We start from the raw sequence: 21,756 nt of genomic DNA, 5'->3' as shown, positions 1-21,756 counted from the left end.
AATTTCTAGAGCAGATCTAGACTAATTAAAATACTTCGTAGACTGCACACGCAGCGGTAGCGTAAGTCATATTTGAACTTTGTGGCAATGTCGCAGGGGTGGATGATCTATAAATTCTGTATTCCAAATTCTATAATTCATTTCCCAACCTGTTCATATTAAAGGAGCCACGACCAATGAATTAAGAATGTTTTTAAATGTTTAAGTGTATAAAATTTCTTTATTAATTAAAGTTTGTACACGGACATATTCATATTCACGGACAACCTACCGTTTTTCCAACATTCGGAACAGATGATGACGATCCGACTGGTGTAGAAGCTGCCGAATGATGATCGATAACATCGGTAGTAAACTTACCTTTCATGTTCCAAAGGCAATGATATATCGTGTTTACCTATTTCATTGGTCAAATCCCTCTTCGTAGTATCCCGACCAGCTAAATTTATATATCTATATGTTGCTGAAAAACAACCGTAAACGTATAGGCCCTTTTAGTAAAAGAGTGAACCTCTTTGAACAGCGCATAACAGTTGTAGATAAACTGACTAAAAACATGTTCATTTTAGAAACGTAAAATACTAGAAGTAGAAGTAATGTTAGTAACGCTAACGCAACTTTTAACTGAATCAATGACAGGTTAGAAAAACTTGATCACATACTCAACAAGAAAACCAATAACTGATGAAGAAATTTTCGGCAAAATAACAATTGTCTGTGTCGAACCAAGACGTATGCCCCTTGAATATGGTTGCGTGGGTCCACTGCCCGACGACCAGGAACGTCCGAGGCGGTCAGGAACAGAACAGGTAGGTCTTGTTGGTCGAGTTGCAACCATGACGATCAGCTGTATGTCGACTGCTCGACGACCAGGATCGTAACTCAACAAGAAAACCAATAACTGATGAAGAAATTTTCGGCAAAATAACAATTGTCTGTGTCGAACCAAGACGTATGCCCCTTGAATATGGTTGCGTGGGTCCACTGCCCGACGACCAGGAACGTCCGAGGCGGTCAGGAACAGAACAGGTAGGTCTTGTTGGTCGAGTTGCAACCATGACGATCAGCTGTATGTCGACTGCTCGACGACCAGGATCGTACGATGGCTGTGTTCCGACCCAAGAGCTCCGTCAGGAACAGGTAAGTCTTGTTTGTCGAGTTTGTAACCATGACGATCAGCAGGCGGATGGAAACCTGAATCCTACTTTCCTAGTCTAGAAAATTAGCTGCCGATGCCGAACCAAGGAGTATCAACGTTCCTAGAAATATTAAGTTATGACCAAACACAATATCCTTTATTCATATTTAAATACATGCAAAACGGTCAATTTATGCGTATAAATACTAGTAGTCCATTCATGTCAGTGTATAGTCTTCAACCCAGCAATTCCGTTTATATTAGATGACGATCGTGTTTATGCTGTCAGTCCTTTGTGGGTCCAAAAGATTCGAACTTGTATTATTTTATCATATACCTTCCACGAAAATTAGACGAAAGTAGCCCGCCTAAAAATGTAAATAGGAGACAATTTTTGCCGGCAACCCGCTCGGTTGCCGTTACGACTTTTGTAGTATGCCGTAAAAAAAATACCACCTTCTTCAAGTTGGAAATGATTATCGACAGACTGTTCACAGAATTCTTACTCAGCGATGTGAGAATGATCGATGCCGGAAAAGTCCCTCCGATGTTTTGCAAAATTATCTATGCCTTGCGGACGACGCTGGCCGAGCAGTAACGTGTTAAATTTTATCAAAGAATGCACATTTCGTGATAAATGATTAAAAAAAACACAACAACGAGTTAGTTCTACGCTTCTTCTTGTTGTTACCACTTTGTCAGCGCCGCTTCTGGCTGTGATTGGAGGGAAGTTGATTGGATTTGCCGCATAATCAGGCAGGCGCTACTTCAGAGGGCTACCGCCGGAGCTGTCGCCATGGTAACCGCACGTCCAGTTGCATTTCCCACGCGCGTCTAGTTCTTCCCAACTCTCTGCCGTGACGTACAGTACAGCTTATACACATAATTTTCGGTGGAATGTAACGCCGTATTTTACGGGGAAATGTGGCGAATCGAACTTGTATCTCTTTTTGCTGGCCTTCGAATTCCACTAAAATTATACGAAGATAACCCGCCAAAAACTGTAAGTAGGAGACTATATTCGCCGACAACCCGCTTGTTTCGACGGTTGACATCATCGTCTTCCCTTTGAGGCTTACGAAAAAGCTTAGCCGTGAAGACTATTTTCTTTTGCGTAGTTCGGGTTGCTTTCTGGATTCATCATTGACATTTATTTTATATCAGAAAATATCTATCGGGAGACTGTTTTCTTATCACAATTTCCATACCCAGCGTTGTGAACATGATCGCTGTTGGCAATTTTCCTCCGATGTTTTGCAAATCCGTACCCTTTGGACGGTGTTGGATGACGAGCAGTAACGTGTACACGCCTGTTCAAATTTATCGAGAAATGCACATTTCGTGATAAATAAAAAAGCAACAACACAACACCAGCAAAATGAAAAGTTACTAATCAAGATATAGTATAGAAACTTAACTCAGTCTGAGCAATCGGTACCAGGAGAGAATGTCGATATATTAATTTGCTGACTGTGAACTTCTTTTACGATCTTAGCTAAAAAGCGTCAGCGGTCCTCGGACAATATTGCCGACACCCGCGGCGCTGTCCAGCCCCTGTATTATTCACCAATTATCAACAAATACGTGAAATTGACGACTTACAAGTATCATGCAAATTTACAAAAGTAAACACTGCTCATTAACGAACAAAATATTTCGTGGGTGAAATGCCCGACCAAGGGGCGGGGCAGCTGGAACAAAGCCTTTTGTTTTGAGTCGGCGGGGTGCCGGGAGTAAACGCGTTTACAAACGACACGAGATTTTTAATTAGATAGCTACGGCTCATTAGCGCACGCGATTCAATCGCGATCAAATCGCGACTTGCACGACTTTTAATCGCGATTTGCACGACTTTTAATCGAGATTAAATCGCGTGTAAACCGCGTGGGACCGGACCATAAACGTAATCGGTACTGTATATTACAAAAAATGCCAGAAAGGAATGCAGTCAAAGAAGAAGATGTGAGAACAAATCAAAATGATTCTATTGTTTATTTGTTACCATATTTTTCTGACCACTTAGATTTCATAATGAAGGCAACTTCATTTTGGCCCAGGTTTTTTTTCTTTCATGATCATATACTCATCAGTTTTAACAGTACCATGGCAGAGGATGCCATCGGTATATAGTAATCAAATCAACATGGCCTAACCCCTAAAACAAAATACACAATGTATGTTGCACCAGTACATGTACATTTATTTTCCTGTCCTTTTCAGAACTGTATAGAGCAGGTATTTGACGAGCCGTCCATCGGTGTAGCCAGGAACAGTGTGTTTGCTGAGGAGTTCCTACTCAACATCAGGAGCCTCTTCAGTCACATGGAGGCCAGGATTGGTAAATGTCTTAATTTCAAACTATTGGTAAATGTCTTAGAATATTGATGGTGTCTTGAAAAACACATGTATATGAAATGTACAACATCAATTAAGTCCCAAGTTCGATACCTGCTGTGACCCTGATGTTATGCCTTTAGGAAAGGCACTTTACAGGACCTTCCTCACTTCACCCAGGTGTAAAAATGTACCTTCTGTCTGTACTTTGTATGTGGCATTGTTAAAATAAGTTACTTACTTGTGTGAGTGCAAAGCAAAGAATAAAGAAAAAAAAGCCATTAAGTATAGTGCATTTGTATTATTGTGGATGTACAATAAAAAGTGTAGAAATGTTTGTGGTGGTTTTGTGTTTGATTTTTTGCAGTGGCCGCTTCACTGCGAACCCGAAAAAAACACAAATATTTTTCCATCACAGTATGTGACTACAGTATGCTACAATGAACTGAAAACCATCATAAACACTCCATTTTCCCACTACCGTAAATTTAAATCCATGCAAATTTAAACGTTGTATTCTACATGACATTGTCTATATTGTCTTTGTTATACATGTTCCTTATGTAAATCATACTAAATGGAAATGCGGGAAACTATTAATAGGAGTAGTTTCAGTGTACACCATTTATTAAGTATTAAAAGTAGTTTCAACTTACAATATTTAAAGTAGTTTTAACTTACATATTCTAGTAGAACTTGATTTTAAGTACCTATTTGGCATAATGTTTGTTTGTTGTCCTGTAGGTGAGAGTAACGAGGTTGACCAGCGACAGAAGTTTGTAGGTGTGTGTGGTCTGTACGTCCTGCACTTCCAGATCTTCAGAACTATGGACAGGAAACTCTTCAAGTCACTCTGGGATGTCTACAAAAAGGTACTAAGACTAAGATTGGTAAGATAGTGGACAGAATTCAGACAGTTAAAGTCACAATTAAATTCAAAGGGAATGTCTAATGCACTGTAAGTGTGTGTGTGTAAGCCATATATTTTCAATTCACTTATGAATGTGTAGTCAAGTTGGTATGTGTAGTAACAATGGTCGGTGCTCCTGCTTTTGGATCTAGAAGCTGGTGTGTCGCTCACTCAATGCACACTACTTGAAAGCAGTCCTTATAGGACGGGACATTAAGCTGTTGGCCGCTGCTGGACAGAGCCTACTGTACAATCATGTAGTGTGCATAATATAGTATATTATGATGTTTTATGAGTACACGCTTGAAGTTTTTGATGATTTTGCTTCAAGATCAAGGGACCTTAGTTGAAACTACTAGAAGTACTACTAAGTGTATATAATATTTAGATAACATTTGCATATTTACAAAGAATTGTTTTCTTGCATAGGTGCCTGCCATCACCCTGACAGGGAACATCGTGTGGTACCCAAATGACTTCTTACTGAACAAGATCAAGCAGGCGGACAAGTGGCTGGACAAGAAGGCAGTCCTGGCAGTCAAACAGTTCCAGACACAGTACCTCCAGCAGAGGAACCAGGCTCTGGCCAGGTGGGGGAACGATTTTACAGAATTTTTCATTGATTTTTTAGGTGAATTTTTTATACAGTTGGAGGTTTTTACAGTGTTCTAAATATTCACGCTTAAAGCAGACCCTCTTTGCTGAACTGTTGTTTTATTTCCACTGACTGATGTTTCAGTGACCATCTGTCACCTTCATCAGGGCATTTATGACTGGTTCACATTGCACTGCAGCTACATTATAGTGTAGTAATGTGTAGAATCATTGTGGATCTGCAAATACATGTAGTTTTCTTTCCAACTGCATTGTAAACACTCTGTGTAAGTACCCTTAATTGGGACTGCATGTACATTTGTATAGGTAGTGATATGTTACATGTACATGTATGCTGCAGTACAATTTGTGAACCAGTCAGAATTGCCAAAAGGAAAGTGAAAGAGGGTCACAGAAGCATTGGTGGAAATAAAACAAACTTTAAGCTTCAAAAAGAGTCTCAGTCTTTATTCAGTGACTTACCAACCTGATGAAACTACATTGTATGTTACATATTCATAATTACATGATAGTACATTTATCTTATTCATGTTGTCACAAATCTACATTAGTCTTGTGCCTAACTTTCAACATTTGTCATTTTGTGATCTAAATATCAACAAAATACCGTGAGTTGATATTGCAAATTAAATTGATTGCAAAAGTAATACACTGAGTATTTCAAGTCTTATATTTCCAGTAACACTGGTACCATATCCATGCTTTGCATATATAATTACACCTTTCCCTTCTCTCTCTCTCTCCCTCTCTGACTATAGTCTTTTCTCCTCTCCCACGCATACATTCTTCAGTAGGAGCAAGTAAGTCCAGTGTAGGCATGACTTACTTCATAATAGATACACTGTACATGTATGTCTCCAACATAAAACCCAATAGTATCTTCAGAAATTTTGTTGATGTCAGTTGTGCTTCAGTCTGTTTCATTAGATGTTAAAAGTACGTGTAGATGATTGTGTCAAAATATGTATACTAATATTGACTGTAATGCTAGTATCTCTTTGTCTGTTCTAAACGTATTATTGAATGCTATATTAATCTTCAGAATCTACATCATGCATAATAACTTTTGATATGATAGTCATTAAAAAGCTATCTGAAGTAGTGCCTGTCTGCCTAGTAGATGAAATAATGGATTTGAAAAAACAGTACAGACTGAAGTAACACTAGCAGTCAATTTGTGCTCTATGTTCTAGTAATGGTTATTGTTCAGTAGTTGTAACACTAGCAGCTAATTCGTACTCCAGGGAGACCCAGACTTACCACCTGCAAGTGGCGGCCTGGATGGTGAAGGTCGAGTCGACCTTGAATCAGAAGAACCTGATGGAAGACCTTACTTCAAGGTGTACACTCCTCATACAGGTAAGTTCCTGGCTCCAGGTATTGCCCCATTAATATATTCAATAATTTATTTTCATTTTTTTTCTTAAACTGTCCAATCTGCCTCGAACCAAAAATGTAGTAACTGTATCTGTACAATGTACAACTCAATGTTGTCTACTTTGTGTTTTATCTGAAATCTTTTTTCATGAGGACTCAAGAATCACTTATAATCAATATAAGTATGATGGTTATGTTCTGCTCCAACTGCATTCGCAATATGAAAAATTGCATTTTGAACAAATCAGACATTGGGTAGTGCTATGCATGACTTCCTGTAAAAGAAGACTTGACGAGAAGGGTATTTCAGAATTTGGGAGTTTGGGGAATTTTAGAATATGGGCCAATCAAAATGCTGTCTAACACTGAAGCCTCTACTGGTTATAATTAAAAAGATATTAGCTTTTTGATTTTTTTCAATACAGCCAAGTATGATGCTTGCCAGTCAAAATTTTGGAGTTCTTTGTGATGCGCCTTCCTCAAGGTATTGAAGAGCTGAGTTTGAAGAAACTAGACTAGTGATTTTACCAAGCTGATGAAACTATTCACAAAGCTTTTGGTTTTTGTTTTGTTTTGTTCCACTAGGGTATCCTGTATGCCTACAGTCTGAGCCATCTGATTAAAACCACCATGAACCTCCATGTCTCCATGAACAAGCCCATGACCAAGACGGCAGTGCTGTCTCTCTGTAGACTCATAGAACTGCTCAAGGTGAGACACTCGGTGGAGAACGCTAGCAAAAATAAAGTCTCCAGATGCTGTTTTTGTGTGATTCTATACTTGTGTGCATGTGTGTGTGTATACGCATGTGTGCATGTGCCTCTGTGTGTGTGGGGTGTGTGTGTGTTCATGTTTGTGTGTGTGTGCGCATGTGTGCGCGTGCCTCAGATCTTTATGTTTGTGTATGGTGTGTACATGTGTGCATATGCCTTACGTGTGTGTATGTATGCATGTTTGTGTGTGTTTGTGTGTGCATGTTCACATAATGATACTATGTTCATGTATGTTAGTGTGAGTGTGGCCCTCCTAGCAGCTCTAACGGAAGTCCAGGGTCATTTTTGTATGAATGGTGGAATTGGCATGACTGGATATCTTATATTGACCAATTGGTGTAGATTTGGGATTGTGCATCTATAGGTAGCTTAAATAAAGGTGCACACAATTACATGATGTTAATGTGGACTTGATTTGCATAGTTAATGACATAATCTTGAATTTGTTTTGTCCCATGCAGGCCATAGACCACACATTCCACAGAAGAACCATGCTGATAGCAGACTCCATCCACCACATCACACAGCACCTGTGCTTCCTCGCAATGACAAGTATAGAAACTGCTAAGGTAATTGTTTCATGTACATATACATCTCAGTATTTGTTTTCTGTGTATTTTTTCATGATCTCAAAATTGATGTGATAGTTGTATTCATTCTAGATTTTCTTGTAAGTTTTAAAACAGGTAATTTTATTGTTCAACTTAACATTTTCCAGAAACGAGTGAAATCTGACAAGAAGTACAGCGATAAAGCCTTGGTGAGACCACTTTCACGTTTCTGTGTAATTTCATGCAAATCATCTACTTCAGGTTGTAGTGATTGGTGTAAAACATAAAGTTATGTAAAGGCCTTTATTTGATAAATTTGTTATAAACCGGCAGAAAAGGATGTTCCTGTAGCTCAACTCGTGACAGCTTCACAATTGTTTTAGCTGTACTTAATTCAAGTACTGAGCAAGGAATATCATTAACCAATCTAAAGCAGTGCTTCATCTACTTTATTTCAGGATGTGATGTCAGCACTCATACTGGCAGAGAATGCTCTCAACGGTTCAAGTAAGTAATAATTGTTAATAATGATAACATAATCAGATTTGTGGAACCTTTGATTTCATAACTGGAATATCATAGCATGACTGAAAAAGACAACAAAACACCAAAAAAAGTAAAAAGATTTTAGGTTTGCCTATGAAATTTGTTGTGCATAGTCAGACAAGGAAAGACAAACTGAACAGTCAATCAGTATCAAAGAATGTTTCGTTTGATTGCCAATCAGCACCAAGGAAAGGTTGAATGGATTGCCAATCAGTACAAAGGAAAGGTAGAATGGATGGCCAATCAGTACCAAGGAAAGGTAGAATAGATAGCCAATCATTAACATGGAATTGTAGAATGGATAGCCAATCAGTACCATCAAATTGTAGAATGCATAGCCAATCAGTACCAAGGAAAGGTAGAATGGATAGCCAATCAGTACCAAAGTAATGTAGAATAGATAGCCAATCTGTACCAAGGGAAGGAAGAATAGATAGCCAATCAGCACCAAGGAAAGGTAGAATCGATAGCCAATCAGTACCAAGGAAAGGTAGAATTAATAACCAATCAGAACAAGGAAAGGTAGAATGGATAGCCAATCAGTACCAAGGAAAAGTAGAATGGATAGCCAATCAGTACCAAGGAAAGGTACAATGGATAGCCAATCAGTACCAAAGAAATGTAGAATAGATAGCCAATCAGTACCAAGGGAAGGACGAATGTATAGCCTGTCAGTACCAAAGAAAGGTAGAATGGATAGCCAATCAGTACCAAGGAAAAGTAGAATGGATAGCCAATCAGTACCAAGGAAAGATGGGGTGGTAAGACAACATATACACTGTGCTGGGTGTTCCTTTATGAAAAATTTTCCTTTTTTTGCTGTTGCATGCGAATACACAGCTAGTATGCTTGTTTTACCCAAATTTTGTATGAACCTGACATTTTTTCCTAATTATGAATTGTCAGGAAGGTTTTAGTTTTAGACCTCACCATTCAGTAATAACATGCAGAAACTTGCAACTGTTTGTTCATATTTGTTACAGTGACCAAGGAAAGAAGGCTCATCATCAACCTTGCAATGTGCGTTGGGGCACAGATGGTATGTTCATTCTTTCTTGTTCAATCCCTCTTCTCATATTTTTTTAATGCAGCCTGATAATGTCTCACAATGCATAATACACATTACTTTGAAAATCAGAATAATTTGAGAAATATTATGTAAATGTTTTGGTTATGTCTTTTATGTACTTTACAGAAAGCTTTCAAAGAAGATGAGTTGACAAACTTCCAACTCATCATGAAGAAACTAGACATGATCTGTGACATCAGGCAAAGGTAGGGCACAGGTTACTGCAGGTCATAGGTCATGGAAAAGATGAAATTAACTTGGATGGGGGAATAAGTCGTATACAATACAGGTTTTGGACCTCTAGCATTATTTTTTTAACTGCAGGGGCTAGATTTGTTTTCGACTTTGATTTCCATATTGGAATAATGAAAAAATGGTCCAAGACAAGTGTTCAGATTTTAGTAGTATTTATGTTTAACTTATAAGATACTTATTAACTGGTACATTTTACAGCCATCATGGCTTTACACCATATTTGGACAATGTTTCTCTCTTCCCAGGTTACATGCTGCTTGTGACTGCAGTTTTGTGTACTGGCACCGGGTGGTGTTCCCACTGTATGTACAGGATGTGTACGAGGACCGTGTAGACGCACAAAGGATACATGTAAGTAGGACATTCTTTTACTTTATGTGCATCCATTATACAAATAAACGACAGATGACTTCCAGTTGAATTTGGCACTGTATAAATTTTTGTTTGTTTGTTTTATTTGGATCTCCATTAGTGATAACATTTTCTATCATTCCACTATTCTTCCTGAACTCTTATGAAGTGTATTGAATTTTGTTAAAGGCTTACATATGTAGAAGGTGTCAATGGCAAGATGTTGACTAACAAGTTATACAATGTATGTCTTTCCAAGACATGTACTTTTGAATGAGTAAAAAATATAATTAAATTTATGATGTAAAATCCTAGTGTTGCAAGAAAGAAATTCATAGATGACAAAAAGGCAAATATACCTTAAAGTTTCATTTAAGTGAGCATTATTGAGTACAAAATGTAGCATTTGAAAAATACATAATTGTACAATATAATAGGAAGTTTTTCCCATGTTTTTCTCTTACATTAGTACATGTTTGCGGCCCTATGTGACTGTGTAGCTCCCATGCAGCAAAGTAAACATCTGGACTCACCACAGACTCTACTGGACATCTTTGACAAGGAGATTATGGACAGTATGCATGAGGTAAGGAAATTTTATTTATTTTATTTCAAGAGTGCAATGCCTTTGTCACAAGTGGCAAGTCCAACCAGGTCTCTGGCCAGCTGGATTTTTTCCCATCAACCTAATTCCCATTAAAGGAAAAATTTTCCATTGTCGTGAACAAATTTCCGTCATTGACTGTTAAAGTCACAAAGCAGATATCCCACCAGTAGCATCACTACATCAAGTTACATCTTGGAAAATTGACCAATGACGCAATATGCAAGATATGGCCTTGCAAGATTTTCCTGAGATATCATTGTAAAAGCAACATGATTTTTTTCCGTCACACACAACAAAGTTCTGTCAATTGACGGAAAAAAGGGTGCTACCTAGAGCCCTGATTGCAACCCTGCTATTTGGCCATTTAGATTCAATTTTGTGCATCGATAGGTTCAATCCTAGGGTATACGAGGGAGCTTTGTGGTAAGCCTGCTTGGTTGAGAATGCATGCTGTGGCAAAGCTGCTGTGCAGTAGTACAAATAGCCCCTGAAGAAATCTACCCAAGGTCCCTATCTAAGGATATACAATCATGTAGTTGATAACATTTGTTCATGCTTCTGCACAAAAGTGTCATAATTATACAAATGTACATGACATTGTATGATATTGTATTTCCTTGAAAGATACTGAAAAAAAAAGTCATTTAGTGACTGTACAGGTGAAATCCTCTTAGCACACTATAGTATGAAGGAACCAGCTGAAAAACATGGCATTAGCATATTTTGTGTTCAACTGTAACATTTGTTCTACCCTTAATCCCCAGCACATGCTTGACCGCCTGTGTCGTGACGTAGAGACGGATCTGCGCCTGTCCATCCACACCCACCTGCAGCTGGACGACAGGAACCCCTTCAAGAACGGTCTCATGGACCTGCGCCACTTCTTCATGATCCGCCCCATCCGGTTCTTTAACAGCTTCATCAATATCAGAGGTGAGGCAACCTGTTTGTCCAATTTAGACTATGTTGATATGATTGTATGGATGACATCTGCACGCCGCAAGAATTTTTGTCCAGCCCAACCTCCCACCACCCCAAAAGTTTTTGAGTTATTGCTGTAGATTGTACAATTGCAAAATGAGCAATAGCGTACCATAATTGCAACCAAAATGATTTGGGAAAACTGATCCTATTTTCGTAGAATGTAAAAGTCAATGCCAAAGTCAAATGTGAGAGAACAAAAATGACAAATGCATGTTTGGAATACTATACTCTGTCAGTCTGTGTGTCATAGATTTCGTAATGAAGACAACTTTTTTGGGGGGGGGGGGGCAAATTTTCCTTCTTTGCATGCTCACATCAGATTTGGGTTTCCAGAGGATGTCATCCATATGTTGATATTAATCAACATAGCCTAGGATAACTCTAACTTATACTCTTTATTATTTTACAATAATGACACTTTAAGTTTCTACAGTTTACTTTTATGTCATCTGGAAGTTTTCCTATTTCCTCAATGTCTGTACCCCCAGCCTATGTAACCCACTACCTGGAGAGGACCTTCTACAACCTGACTACGGTCGCGCTGCATGACTGGAAGACGTACGGCGAGATGAGGAACCTGGCAGAGCAGAAGTATGGACTGAACATGATGGAGGCACACCTGCCCACACAGACTCTGGAGCAGGTGGGTCTATTGTTTTACACATTTTTCTTTGTTTGCAGTGAATGGTTTAAACAAACAAACAAACCAACAGACAAACAATAGATAGTACATTGAACACTGAATGTTGTAAAATCAGAATTGATTTACAATTGGCATTGCCAATGTGCTTCATAGATACATGTACATCATTTAGGAATGCATTGTATGTGATTGCTCAAAAGATGATTCAGAAGCAAATTTAAAGTGATAGAAAAGCTAGAATATGCATTTCAAAAGAATTGAAAAATTGAGAGAAAACAATCAGTTGTACAGTACTGTACTTGGTACTGTCAGTTGTGTTGGTGGTGCAGTACTGCAAAAACTACAACAGTTTACAGTAGCAGCTACAAAAGTGTGATTTTCTTAGTATTCAACTATGTTAGGAGCAAATACCTAACATATTTGTAGGTATAAAACATTACTTAGGTATAAAACATAATGACAAGCTGTAATGCCTACTTGGCAAAGCAGTGAATTTATCAGTGTTGTATCATCATTGGACCTAGATTTCACACACTGGCAGACCTTGGGCATCGTACTTGAACACAGGAGCATAAGGTCCAACTCCAGGTAGTGACAATGATGTGGATGGGACATCTGTGCTTGTGTGACTCACAGGCAAGGGTGTGTCACTTGTAGCCTGGTACTCTAGGGGACCTGGTGGTGTCATGTCTGATGTTCCAGGCCCTTCTTTGGGGACCTCTATATGGCTGTCCGTACACTTACGTAGACTTGTAGCATGGTCGTTTTCTTCTGAGATCTGTTGGCAGTTTTGTGTACTAGCCACAACATGATCGTTTGCACGGTTGTTTTCTATTGAGATCTTTTGCCCATTGTGTGTAGACGCAACTTGATCGTTCTCTTCTTGGATCTTTTTGTTGGTGCGTGACTTTGGAGAGTGGTCATCCTTTTCTTCTGCCTCATGCTCATTTTGTGCATTCGTACATGTATCTTTATTGCTTTCTTTGGGCAACTCTTGCTGGTTGTGTACATTTGTACTGATGTTGTTTTCTATGGGGATCACTTGATGGCCGGGTGTATTGGTCGCACAATCATTCTCTTCTGGATGGTCTTCCTGATTTTGACTATCCGAAGTGCGATCATCCTCTTCTATGTGGCTGTGGTGTCCGTTCTCTTCAACAATCTCTCGATGGTTGTTCGTAGACAAAGCAGGACCTGTGGTAGCCCTGTCAAGCTGCGATTCCTGCTCATTTGAACCGTTGTTTCGGTATTTGACATACCGCCATAGCAGATACCCTACCATAAGCGACAGCAGGAATACTCCTACCACTGACACCACTACAGTAATAACTGTCACGTGGTCCGGAGTAGACGTTTCCTTGTCACCTTGGTTAGTAGTGGAGACTCGAATTGCTGAATCAGTCGTTGTCATCAAATGATTTGTTTCTGTGGTGAAGGCAGATAAGGTAGGGTCCTCAGCTGTCTGGGCATCAAAACACGAGTGGTCATGCTGTCTACGGAACTGTGAAACTTCCACAGACAGTTGAGAGGTGCGGTTCTTGGTGATTAGAAAACAACTTACAGTTCTTACGCTGCTGTGGCTGATGTTCGAGTAGTTGGTGCTGTTTTCTGGTGGGTGGTCCAACACCATGGCAATGGTTGTCGGGGACGTATTCAGGTATGCGTCCATGGGTATTAGTTGTAAGCTCAGTCTTTCGGCACTTCCCAAGGCCAATGTTAGGCCTCCACTGTGGTCCCATGCTTGACTACACGACATGTTAAGTTCGTTTGTGAGCAGTTCATCGTGTGACAATCCGTTGCTAACAATTACGATAAATGGTGGCTTAGCGGTGCCCATGTTTTGGGAGTCGCCCAACTTTGGGCAGGCGCCAAAGTTACTGGCCGATACCTTCTCCCATGCAATAGTGGTTGGACCAAACAGGGACAACAGTTTAGTTTGGTTGCTGTTGGGGTCATACTCAACACAGGACAAGAAGTGGAGCCCGTCAAGAGATACGTGTACATGAATGTCCTGTTTTCCAAAAAAAGACACCCTGGTGAAAAAGCTCCACGACATTTTACATGGTGGCTGATCGCACCCTGTGCGTAACAGAGTACCACTCAAGTTCAGGCTCTTTAAACTTTGTAGCTCTCTGAAGATATCCTTGTCCAGACACAACAGAGCGGTCGAACCCAGGTCTAGACTCCTGATGTCCGGTATGTAACGAAACGCTCTCCGAGGAATGGACGCAATCGGGTTGGACGCCAGAGACAGCGTGTTCACGGGTCTGTACCTGTTCAGTCCGTAGAACCAATTGGGACACACCGTCTTGAGCAAGTTGTTCTGTAACTCGAGCCTCGAAAGAGTGAGGTTGTTGAACGCACACAGGTCAATATGGACAATCCTGTTGTGAGAGAGAATCAGATGCTGGAGATTTCCCAGGCCAGCAAACCAGCCTCTTTTGACATGTGTCAGTTCATTCATGGCCAGATTCAACCTCAGCAACCCGGTAAACCCCATCAGAGCCTTCCTCTCTATATCTGTGATTCCGTCCTGAACAAGAGCCAGGCTTTCTAGACTAGAAGGATGCGGGATGGACAGTTTTGTGGTTGAAAATGTACCCAATGGGTACCCCCTTATGCCAAGGATTGAGCCAGATATTTCTACATGGATGCATATTGGAGTTGGAATCGGGATATGCGACGTTGTGATGACAGACTCTTTGTCAGGATTGTTGCACAGGATGCAAGGTTGACCGCTGACCGTGCTGGTGTGTTGAGATGGCCTGGTGTGCTCCAGACCACACTCCACCCAACTGACCCTCCTGCAGTGGGAGGGGAAGCCCACGGCCACACAACAGGTCATCAATAGGGTCAGGACGGACAGCATGGCAGGGGTTCTGTACACTGGAATGGAAAATACATGATTCAGTTCTCCATACAGTTAGTCTAACTGGAGTTTTCTGCCATGAAAAGTTGCTACAGTACAAATTTATGTCAATTTACTGTATGATTGCTTTTGTTACATGCAGTTCAACCTATCTTGAAAATTCCTTTAATTTGCTTTTTTTGACATGGATGATAAACAGTGGACCCGGGAATGATTGCAGGTCTTTTGTACCAGTATACAAAATGTACCTTTTAGGTGTTCATATAGCGCAAGTGGTAGCGCAATCCCTGCGTGCCCATAATGTCTATATTCTGTCTATCTGTATGGGCCAGTGATCATAGAGTTGGCCCCAGCTCTGAAACCTGTATGTTGTAACGGCCTTGAATTTCACATTCAGTTGTCCTTTTGAATGGTGAGAGAATTAAAAACCAGTGGCCTCGTGTATTAGCGAGCTTCATCATTCATAAGCTTCAAGTATTAAACCTCTGCACGTAAAAGAACCAGCACACTTATACACAAGAGTATGGGTAACCAGGTTTTGCTTGGCTTTAAACATGCAAGCTGTAGCAAAGCCGCACAGCACTATGTAAGCTAATGAAAAAGCGTCAAACTTCCAAACAGTCTGAGATTCAACCACAAGTACAAGACGGACAACATTGCTGACTGAAACTCCCAACCTTTGCATCCAGAAGCAGAATTGCTAGAAATGCATGCTATATGCATATACTACATAACCATCACAAAAGGCACTGTTATAAATGTAGGTAATTTTGTCAACAGAAGAAAAAAGGCAAGTTCGTGACAGGGCTCTTAACATACCTGCTCTTACTTGTAAGACTGTGTCCTTCCGTAGAATTGGATTTTTGGCAGCTCTTCTTTAACTCAGCTTACTCCAGTCGTGCAAGTAACACTACTGCCAGTAGGATTGAGTCCCCTGGTAACATGTACATGTTTGAAACAGTGGAGAAACTTTTGCAATCAGGACTGCCTTGAGGCTAAGCTTTGTTCTAAATGAAATTGGGTACACCTTGTGTATGTAATACTATACATTGTAAGCTTCTAGATCTGTTACATTACATAGTTGTGCAATCCACTTACTTGAGTTGGCTCTAGCTGGTTCCAAATACAAAAATTTCTACTGGTATTTTTCCTTTCTGAATAAAAATTATGTACATCAGCCTATGTTAACTTTACGCATGTCTAGAAACTTCAAAATGGAATTCTTACTGTATTGGTGAGAAGATTTTTGAAAGTGAAACATGAATGGAAGAAGGTCTAAATTGTTTTGTTTTTTAATGTCTACAGGGCCTTGATGTACTGGAGATTATGAGGAACATCCACATCTTTGTATCCAAGTACCTCTACAACCTTAACAACCAGGTAACTACATTTTGTGTAGTCCATTGCCTTCTCCAACAAGGTTATGGTTTCATCAGCATTCACATGTGTTTGTGTGTGCGTGTTTGACTGTTAAGACGAGAACTCAAGAATGCCTGGATAAATTGTCTAATACTTGGTATGTGCATACATGTACATGCACATGTACAGGTAGGTTTTGATAAGACCTCGAACTGATTAGATTTTTGGCCCCCTGGCAGCTTGCTTTGGAAGAGCAGTGGAACTTCTGGTTATGATATTTTGTGTTCTGGGACTAGCTATGGTCTCGATTTTTGTTTGGTAAATACACTATAGGTCTTGTAGGGCGTTTCAGTTGTAGATTTAGTAATGAGGAGAGTTCATATTTCAATTGTGCTAAATGACAGGAACTTCATACTTGGTAAGTACTTCAACATGCAACCCAAACATGTTCTTGGTATTTGTGAGGGTTTTTTTTTGGGGGGGGGGCATTCTTTTAAAGAATTCTGGAAATGGTCAAAATTCCTATAGATATAATATTAAATGTTGACTGATGTTGACATGACAAGCTGGCATTCTTACGTCTTCTTTTTGCCGGCATGTACAGTAAGCTGTAAGTAAGGGAGAGAGCAAATGAATGGGACTGTTTAAGACCTCATTTACTTGATCATTGAAGATTTACATGTAATCATGGTTTCTTTGACTGTGCAGATTTTTGTAGAGATGTCCAGTAACAACAAGCACCTGAACACCATCAACATCCGCCACATCGCCAACTCTATCCGCACACATGGCTCAGGCATTATGAACACCACTGTAAGTATAATGATATACATGTACCTTTCTTTAAATGGTATATTGAATTTAAAAACTGTAATGCAGCACAAAGGGCTGAATTTGCAGTTTCATACAATAATAGCTTAACACTAATAACAGTATAATTAGCTTAACATAGTAAAAGCATTACAAGACAATATAACTTATCCAATTCTTTACAAGATTTCATTTCTTTAACAGCATTCAAGTCTCACACAATAGGGCAGAATACTGTTTTTAAACTGTGAAGTCCCAAACTTGAACAGGTTGAAGTTGTTACTCTTAGAGTTCTGTCACAGTGGTGGATATCACCCTGCCATAATGGGAGCCAAGAACGGTATCTGTCAGTACCTTACCTTTAGACCTTAGATCCTCCCACAACACTGTTGCATTGGTCAACTCGGTGAGCCTGTTTTCTCCACATGGTGTGGTCTTGAGCAGCTACCGCTATGCTTTCCATGTCAATAGCTGTGCCGTAATTACTTGAATAAATTCTTATACTTTTATTATGTGTTCTGAACCAGATGATAACTTGGATTATCACATGGGCTTCTTGTTATCACACAGGCTCCATTGAATAATTCAAATATCAAGTGCTTTGAGTACATTTTGGATTCAAATACTGTACTTGGATGTTGAAGTTGTAGTTGTCCTTTGGGGTAGATTTGGATGTCGAAATTGTGGTTGCCCTTTTGGGTAGATTTGGATGTTAAGATTAAGGTTGTAACAATTCTTTTTCAAGGACACCAAATTTTGGGGCACATTTTTTTAGTATTGAATTTTTTATACTAATGATTCTTTTACTCTTGCCCAGGTGAACTTCACCTTCCAGTTCCTGAGGAAGAAGTTCTTCATCTTCTCCCAGTTCCTGTACGATGAACACATCAAGTCAAGACTCATCAAGGACCTGCGCTTCTTTAAGGAAAACCATCTTCAGACGGATCAGAAGGTTCATACATATCTGACACAGTATAACATTCTTGTTGCTTCTTCCATTTTGGACTTTTTCTATCGTCACAGTATTGAGAGTTACCTGTTTTGTGTAGAATGGCATAAAAGTGAAAATTTGATTTTATTAATGACATCTGTATGTCATCATGTGCATCGATTTGTCATTATCCATTTCCAAAAATAAAGTTTGTGTCCACACTGTTCATTGTACAAAGCAGCTGCAAAAGGCCTTAAGTTGCAAAATGTATTGGAAAACAGATAGAATGCCAAAGTCAGTTCAAAAGTCAAAGAAGAAAATCTCAAGAACAAACTAGATGAAAAACATATTATTTGGTATACTGTATACTCCATGTTGTTAGTCATTTGTTTAACCTTCCCTACCACTAAGTGGTAAGTACCATTAAGATTTCAAAATGAATGAAGTTATACCAACCTTTTTTTATATTGCATGCTAGCATCAGTTTGGGGGTTCCCAGACGATGTCATCCATTTAATCCAATTAACATGCTAAAAATGGCCTAAGCCAAAGAATCAGCTCCAAAGCCCTGTGGTCTAACTTTAAGTTATTACTTATTTGTAATTCCTCAGTACCCCTTTGATCGTGCTGACAAGTTCAACCGTGGGATTCGTAAGCTTGGCATGACTCCGGACGGGCAGAGTTACCTGGACCAGTTCAGACAGCTCATCACACAGATAGGTAAGGGGAGGGGAGTCTTCTATAGACTGAGCTGAATAGTTATCTCTAGGAAAAATGGGGGTATTGTTAAACGTGTGTTTGTGTGTGTGTCTGTGTGCTTGTGTTTCCAGATATTCATAGTCAGCATAACTTTAGAAAATCTCATAAGGCCTAGGAAAAAAAATGGGTCGGTAGGAAGGGATTATGTTTTTTTTTCTTGTATTTTTTTTAGGCTGGCCAAAATTCTAGTGATACATATTTACAATACAGTTGAACAAAGTAAACTGAAAGGTATGATGACACTTGTCTTTCAATGTCAAACTTTAATTTTGTGCATGATAGATACATTTATCCTTCATTAGATGGGACAAGCAGTGTTTTACTTCAATAGGAAGCAGGCCAAATAAAAATTCTAACTGGAAGCTATGTGACTCCACTGCCCACCCAAAAAAAAAGTCTAGGGTCGGCAGGTTTTTTTAGGGTAGGTAGGGAAACAGGAAACACAACATTTTTTTTCCTAGGCCTAAGGGTAATGTGTTCACAAAGATCAAGGTTGATTATAGACCCTCTCATGTGTGACTTATAGGTACTGCAGCAGAACGTTGGTATCATTTTAGACTCTTTTGTACTTGACATGCTATTTTGATTTTTTTGTAGCAGATAGCTTTTCATGTTCGGAAGAAGTGAAAATTTCGAATATGATTCAATTGTACATTTACCACTCTGCTAACTGTAACTATGTGTTTATGACAATCAAAGACAGTTTTTATGTTACATGGTTGTATGTATAACAAGGAAAGACGTAACATGCATGTTTGTGCAGACACTTTATGCAAAATGTAGATACGTAGACTGTTAAATGTTCTACTATTTCCATCAGGCAATGCCATGGGCTATGTTCGTATGATCCGATCTGGTGGTCTTCACTGCTGCAGCAATGCTATCAGGTGAGGTTTGAAGGATACAGCATTGTAAAAAACAATGTGCGAGGTTGTCAGGTAAACATACACTCAGGGAATTTAACTACAGGGAGTCTACTTTGTTGTAACGTGTTACATAATGCTTGATGTACATAGATACTAGATAGAAGTTACATGCATGAGACAGAATTATATTGACCCATTTTAAACAGTGGCCAGTGCCATACATCAGCTTAGAGACCTGAAAAGGCGTCTTCTGACACCTATTCTGCCATACCCTCCATTTTCTATCTATATGGAGAAACTCATTATACAAAAAAAAAGATAGGGGTGGGTATAACAGATACAGAAAATTCAGGTACGTTTTTTTTGTACATGTACAGGTCTGGTTCATCTCCTGAGGATCAGATCCAGGTCCAGACCTGAACTTGGACCTAATTGTGTTTTGAACCTTTGAAAACTTGTAGATACTCAAAACAACGGACCATTTTGCTACAAGAGAATCTGTCTGGTGGAGTATCCAACTCCCACTGGCATCCATGAAGAAAAAACTACCCAGCCCTACCCGGCCCTGTACCTAAATGGTTCTACATTACATTGGTCTTTTTCAGGTTTGTTCCTGACTTGGACGACATAGTGACATTTGAAGATCTGGTGAAGGACGAAGGTCTGTCTGAAGAGTGTCAAACCTCAGCCAAGTAAGTCTCCTAATCTATGCCGCTGACTCCATTTCAACCAGATTTATTCCGTCAAATTGAATTCAAAATTTCACAATCATTTCACAAAATTTCACAATCATCAGTAAGATACTAAAATATAGCCCCTGACCAAAGGTTCTGTCCATTCTGCCCAAAGCGAATTGAAGATGAATTTCACTTTATAATGTATATTTATGTTCTAGATGCGCTACTTTACGCAATGAATTATTTATATATCTCAAATCAAGTACAACAGATTTCAAGAAACTCGATGCCACAAACAGATTTGTATATATCTTAAGATGTCAGAACTCCCATAAAAAATGCAAAAATAGGCAAATATATCAAGGACTGCTCTGCTATTAGAAAGAATACCGTAACTAATGATTAGCCTACTCCATTGCAATACTATAATAAAGAATTATGTTAGCCCTTATTGTTATGTTAAGTAGGTTGCTAAGCTTTATCCTACACCTTTGTTTTGTACTTTGTGTAATAGTTCTTGCCATACATTGTATCGTATACAAATGTCGTGCAATAAAGTTCTTCTTCTTTTATAAATTGGTAATCTCTTGTCCATTACAGGCATCTAGACACGGTCATCTCAGACCTTGCTAAGAACTTTGCAGAGGGAACAGAGTACTTCAAGGTGAGGCACATTAACAACATACAAGTGTGTGAGCTCAAATTGAAAAGATCACTTAAGTAAAGGAGCCAGTATTCAGCCAAACAGCAACTTAAACATTTCAGACTATGTTGATGACTCCTAAACAGTTTTTCTGTATGTGGCTTGAAAAGGTATTGGACAGTTTTGTATGTATATAGTCAGTGATACACTTGCCCAATGTCTGATGCGCCATTGTTGACGTATGTCCTTCTTTTAGATGCTTGTTGACGTCTTTGCACCAGAGTTTCGTAACCCCAAGAACATGCATTTGAGGAACTTTTACATCATCCTCCCTCCACTGGTAAGATTCTAGTTTTATATTTAATTTAATTTGTTTGTACATTGCATACCCAGTGAACTGCCTTATGGCAAGAACACCAGGTTTGTATTGAACAGTACAAGCTACATAACCGGGCAAATCGATCCACTACATACACCCAGGATCGGGAAGATCCTATAAGTTTCAGGTGAGTTGTTTGCATGCTTGAAGTGTGGCTCTCCTCAAATATTGAAACTCCACTTTTTCATTGTATGTCCTATGCAAGGGACATCTCTAACCAAAGCAGCCAAAGGAATTAATTTCACCTGTCAGTGTCAGTGAAGGTAGGAGTTTTTGGCTTTTCTTAGGGAACCATCCTCTTATGCAGGGA

At 39.3% G+C, this 21,756-nt stretch overlaps 1 protein-coding gene across 4 annotated transcripts in view; it reads left to right on the top strand.

Moving 5' to 3' along the window:
* LOC118415607 (WASH complex subunit 4-like) overlaps window positions 1-21,756 on the top strand; it is a 33,939-nt gene that overhangs the window by 8,184 nt on the left and 3,999 nt on the right. For 3 of the 4 annotated variants that reach the window (XM_035820311.1, XM_035820314.1, XM_035820313.1), the window contains exons 8-30: window positions 3,359-3,476; window positions 4,217-4,344; window positions 4,812-4,972; window positions 5,756-5,797; window positions 6,242-6,356; window positions 6,960-7,085; window positions 7,609-7,716; window positions 7,866-7,907; window positions 8,157-8,205; window positions 9,228-9,283; window positions 9,440-9,519; window positions 9,814-9,919; window positions 10,389-10,505; window positions 11,291-11,459; window positions 11,999-12,153; window positions 16,328-16,402; window positions 17,090-17,194; window positions 18,009-18,143; window positions 18,734-18,842; window positions 19,702-19,768; window positions 20,353-20,439; window positions 21,025-21,088; window positions 21,324-21,407. In XM_035820311.1, coding sequence (XP_035676204.1) covers window positions 3,359-3,476; window positions 4,217-4,344; window positions 4,812-4,972; window positions 5,756-5,797; window positions 6,242-6,356; window positions 6,960-7,085; window positions 7,609-7,716; window positions 7,866-7,907; window positions 8,157-8,205; window positions 9,228-9,283; window positions 9,440-9,519; window positions 9,814-9,919; window positions 10,389-10,505; window positions 11,291-11,459; window positions 11,999-12,153; window positions 16,328-16,402; window positions 17,090-17,194; window positions 18,009-18,143; window positions 18,734-18,842; window positions 19,702-19,768; window positions 20,353-20,439; window positions 21,025-21,088; window positions 21,324-21,407 — 2,298 coding nt within the window. The remainder of the gene's footprint in view (window positions 1-3,358; window positions 3,477-4,216; window positions 4,345-4,811; window positions 4,973-5,755; window positions 5,798-6,241; window positions 6,357-6,959; window positions 7,086-7,608; window positions 7,717-7,865; window positions 7,908-8,156; window positions 8,206-9,227; window positions 9,284-9,439; window positions 9,520-9,813; window positions 9,920-10,388; window positions 10,506-11,290; window positions 11,460-11,998; window positions 12,154-16,327; window positions 16,403-17,089; window positions 17,195-18,008; window positions 18,144-18,733; window positions 18,843-19,701; window positions 19,769-20,352; window positions 20,440-21,024; window positions 21,089-21,323; window positions 21,408-21,756) is intronic. The other variant, XM_035820312.1, reaches the window with a different exon arrangement.

Source organism: Branchiostoma floridae, chromosome 5, assembly GCF_000003815.2.
Source record: "Branchiostoma floridae strain S238N-H82 chromosome 5, Bfl_VNyyK, whole genome shotgun sequence".
NCBI classification, from domain to species: Eukaryota; Metazoa; Chordata; class Leptocardii; order Amphioxiformes; family Branchiostomatidae; genus Branchiostoma; species Branchiostoma floridae.
The sequence above is the reverse complement of the archived record's forward strand: the minus strand, read 5'-3'. Positions and strand labels throughout refer to the sequence as shown.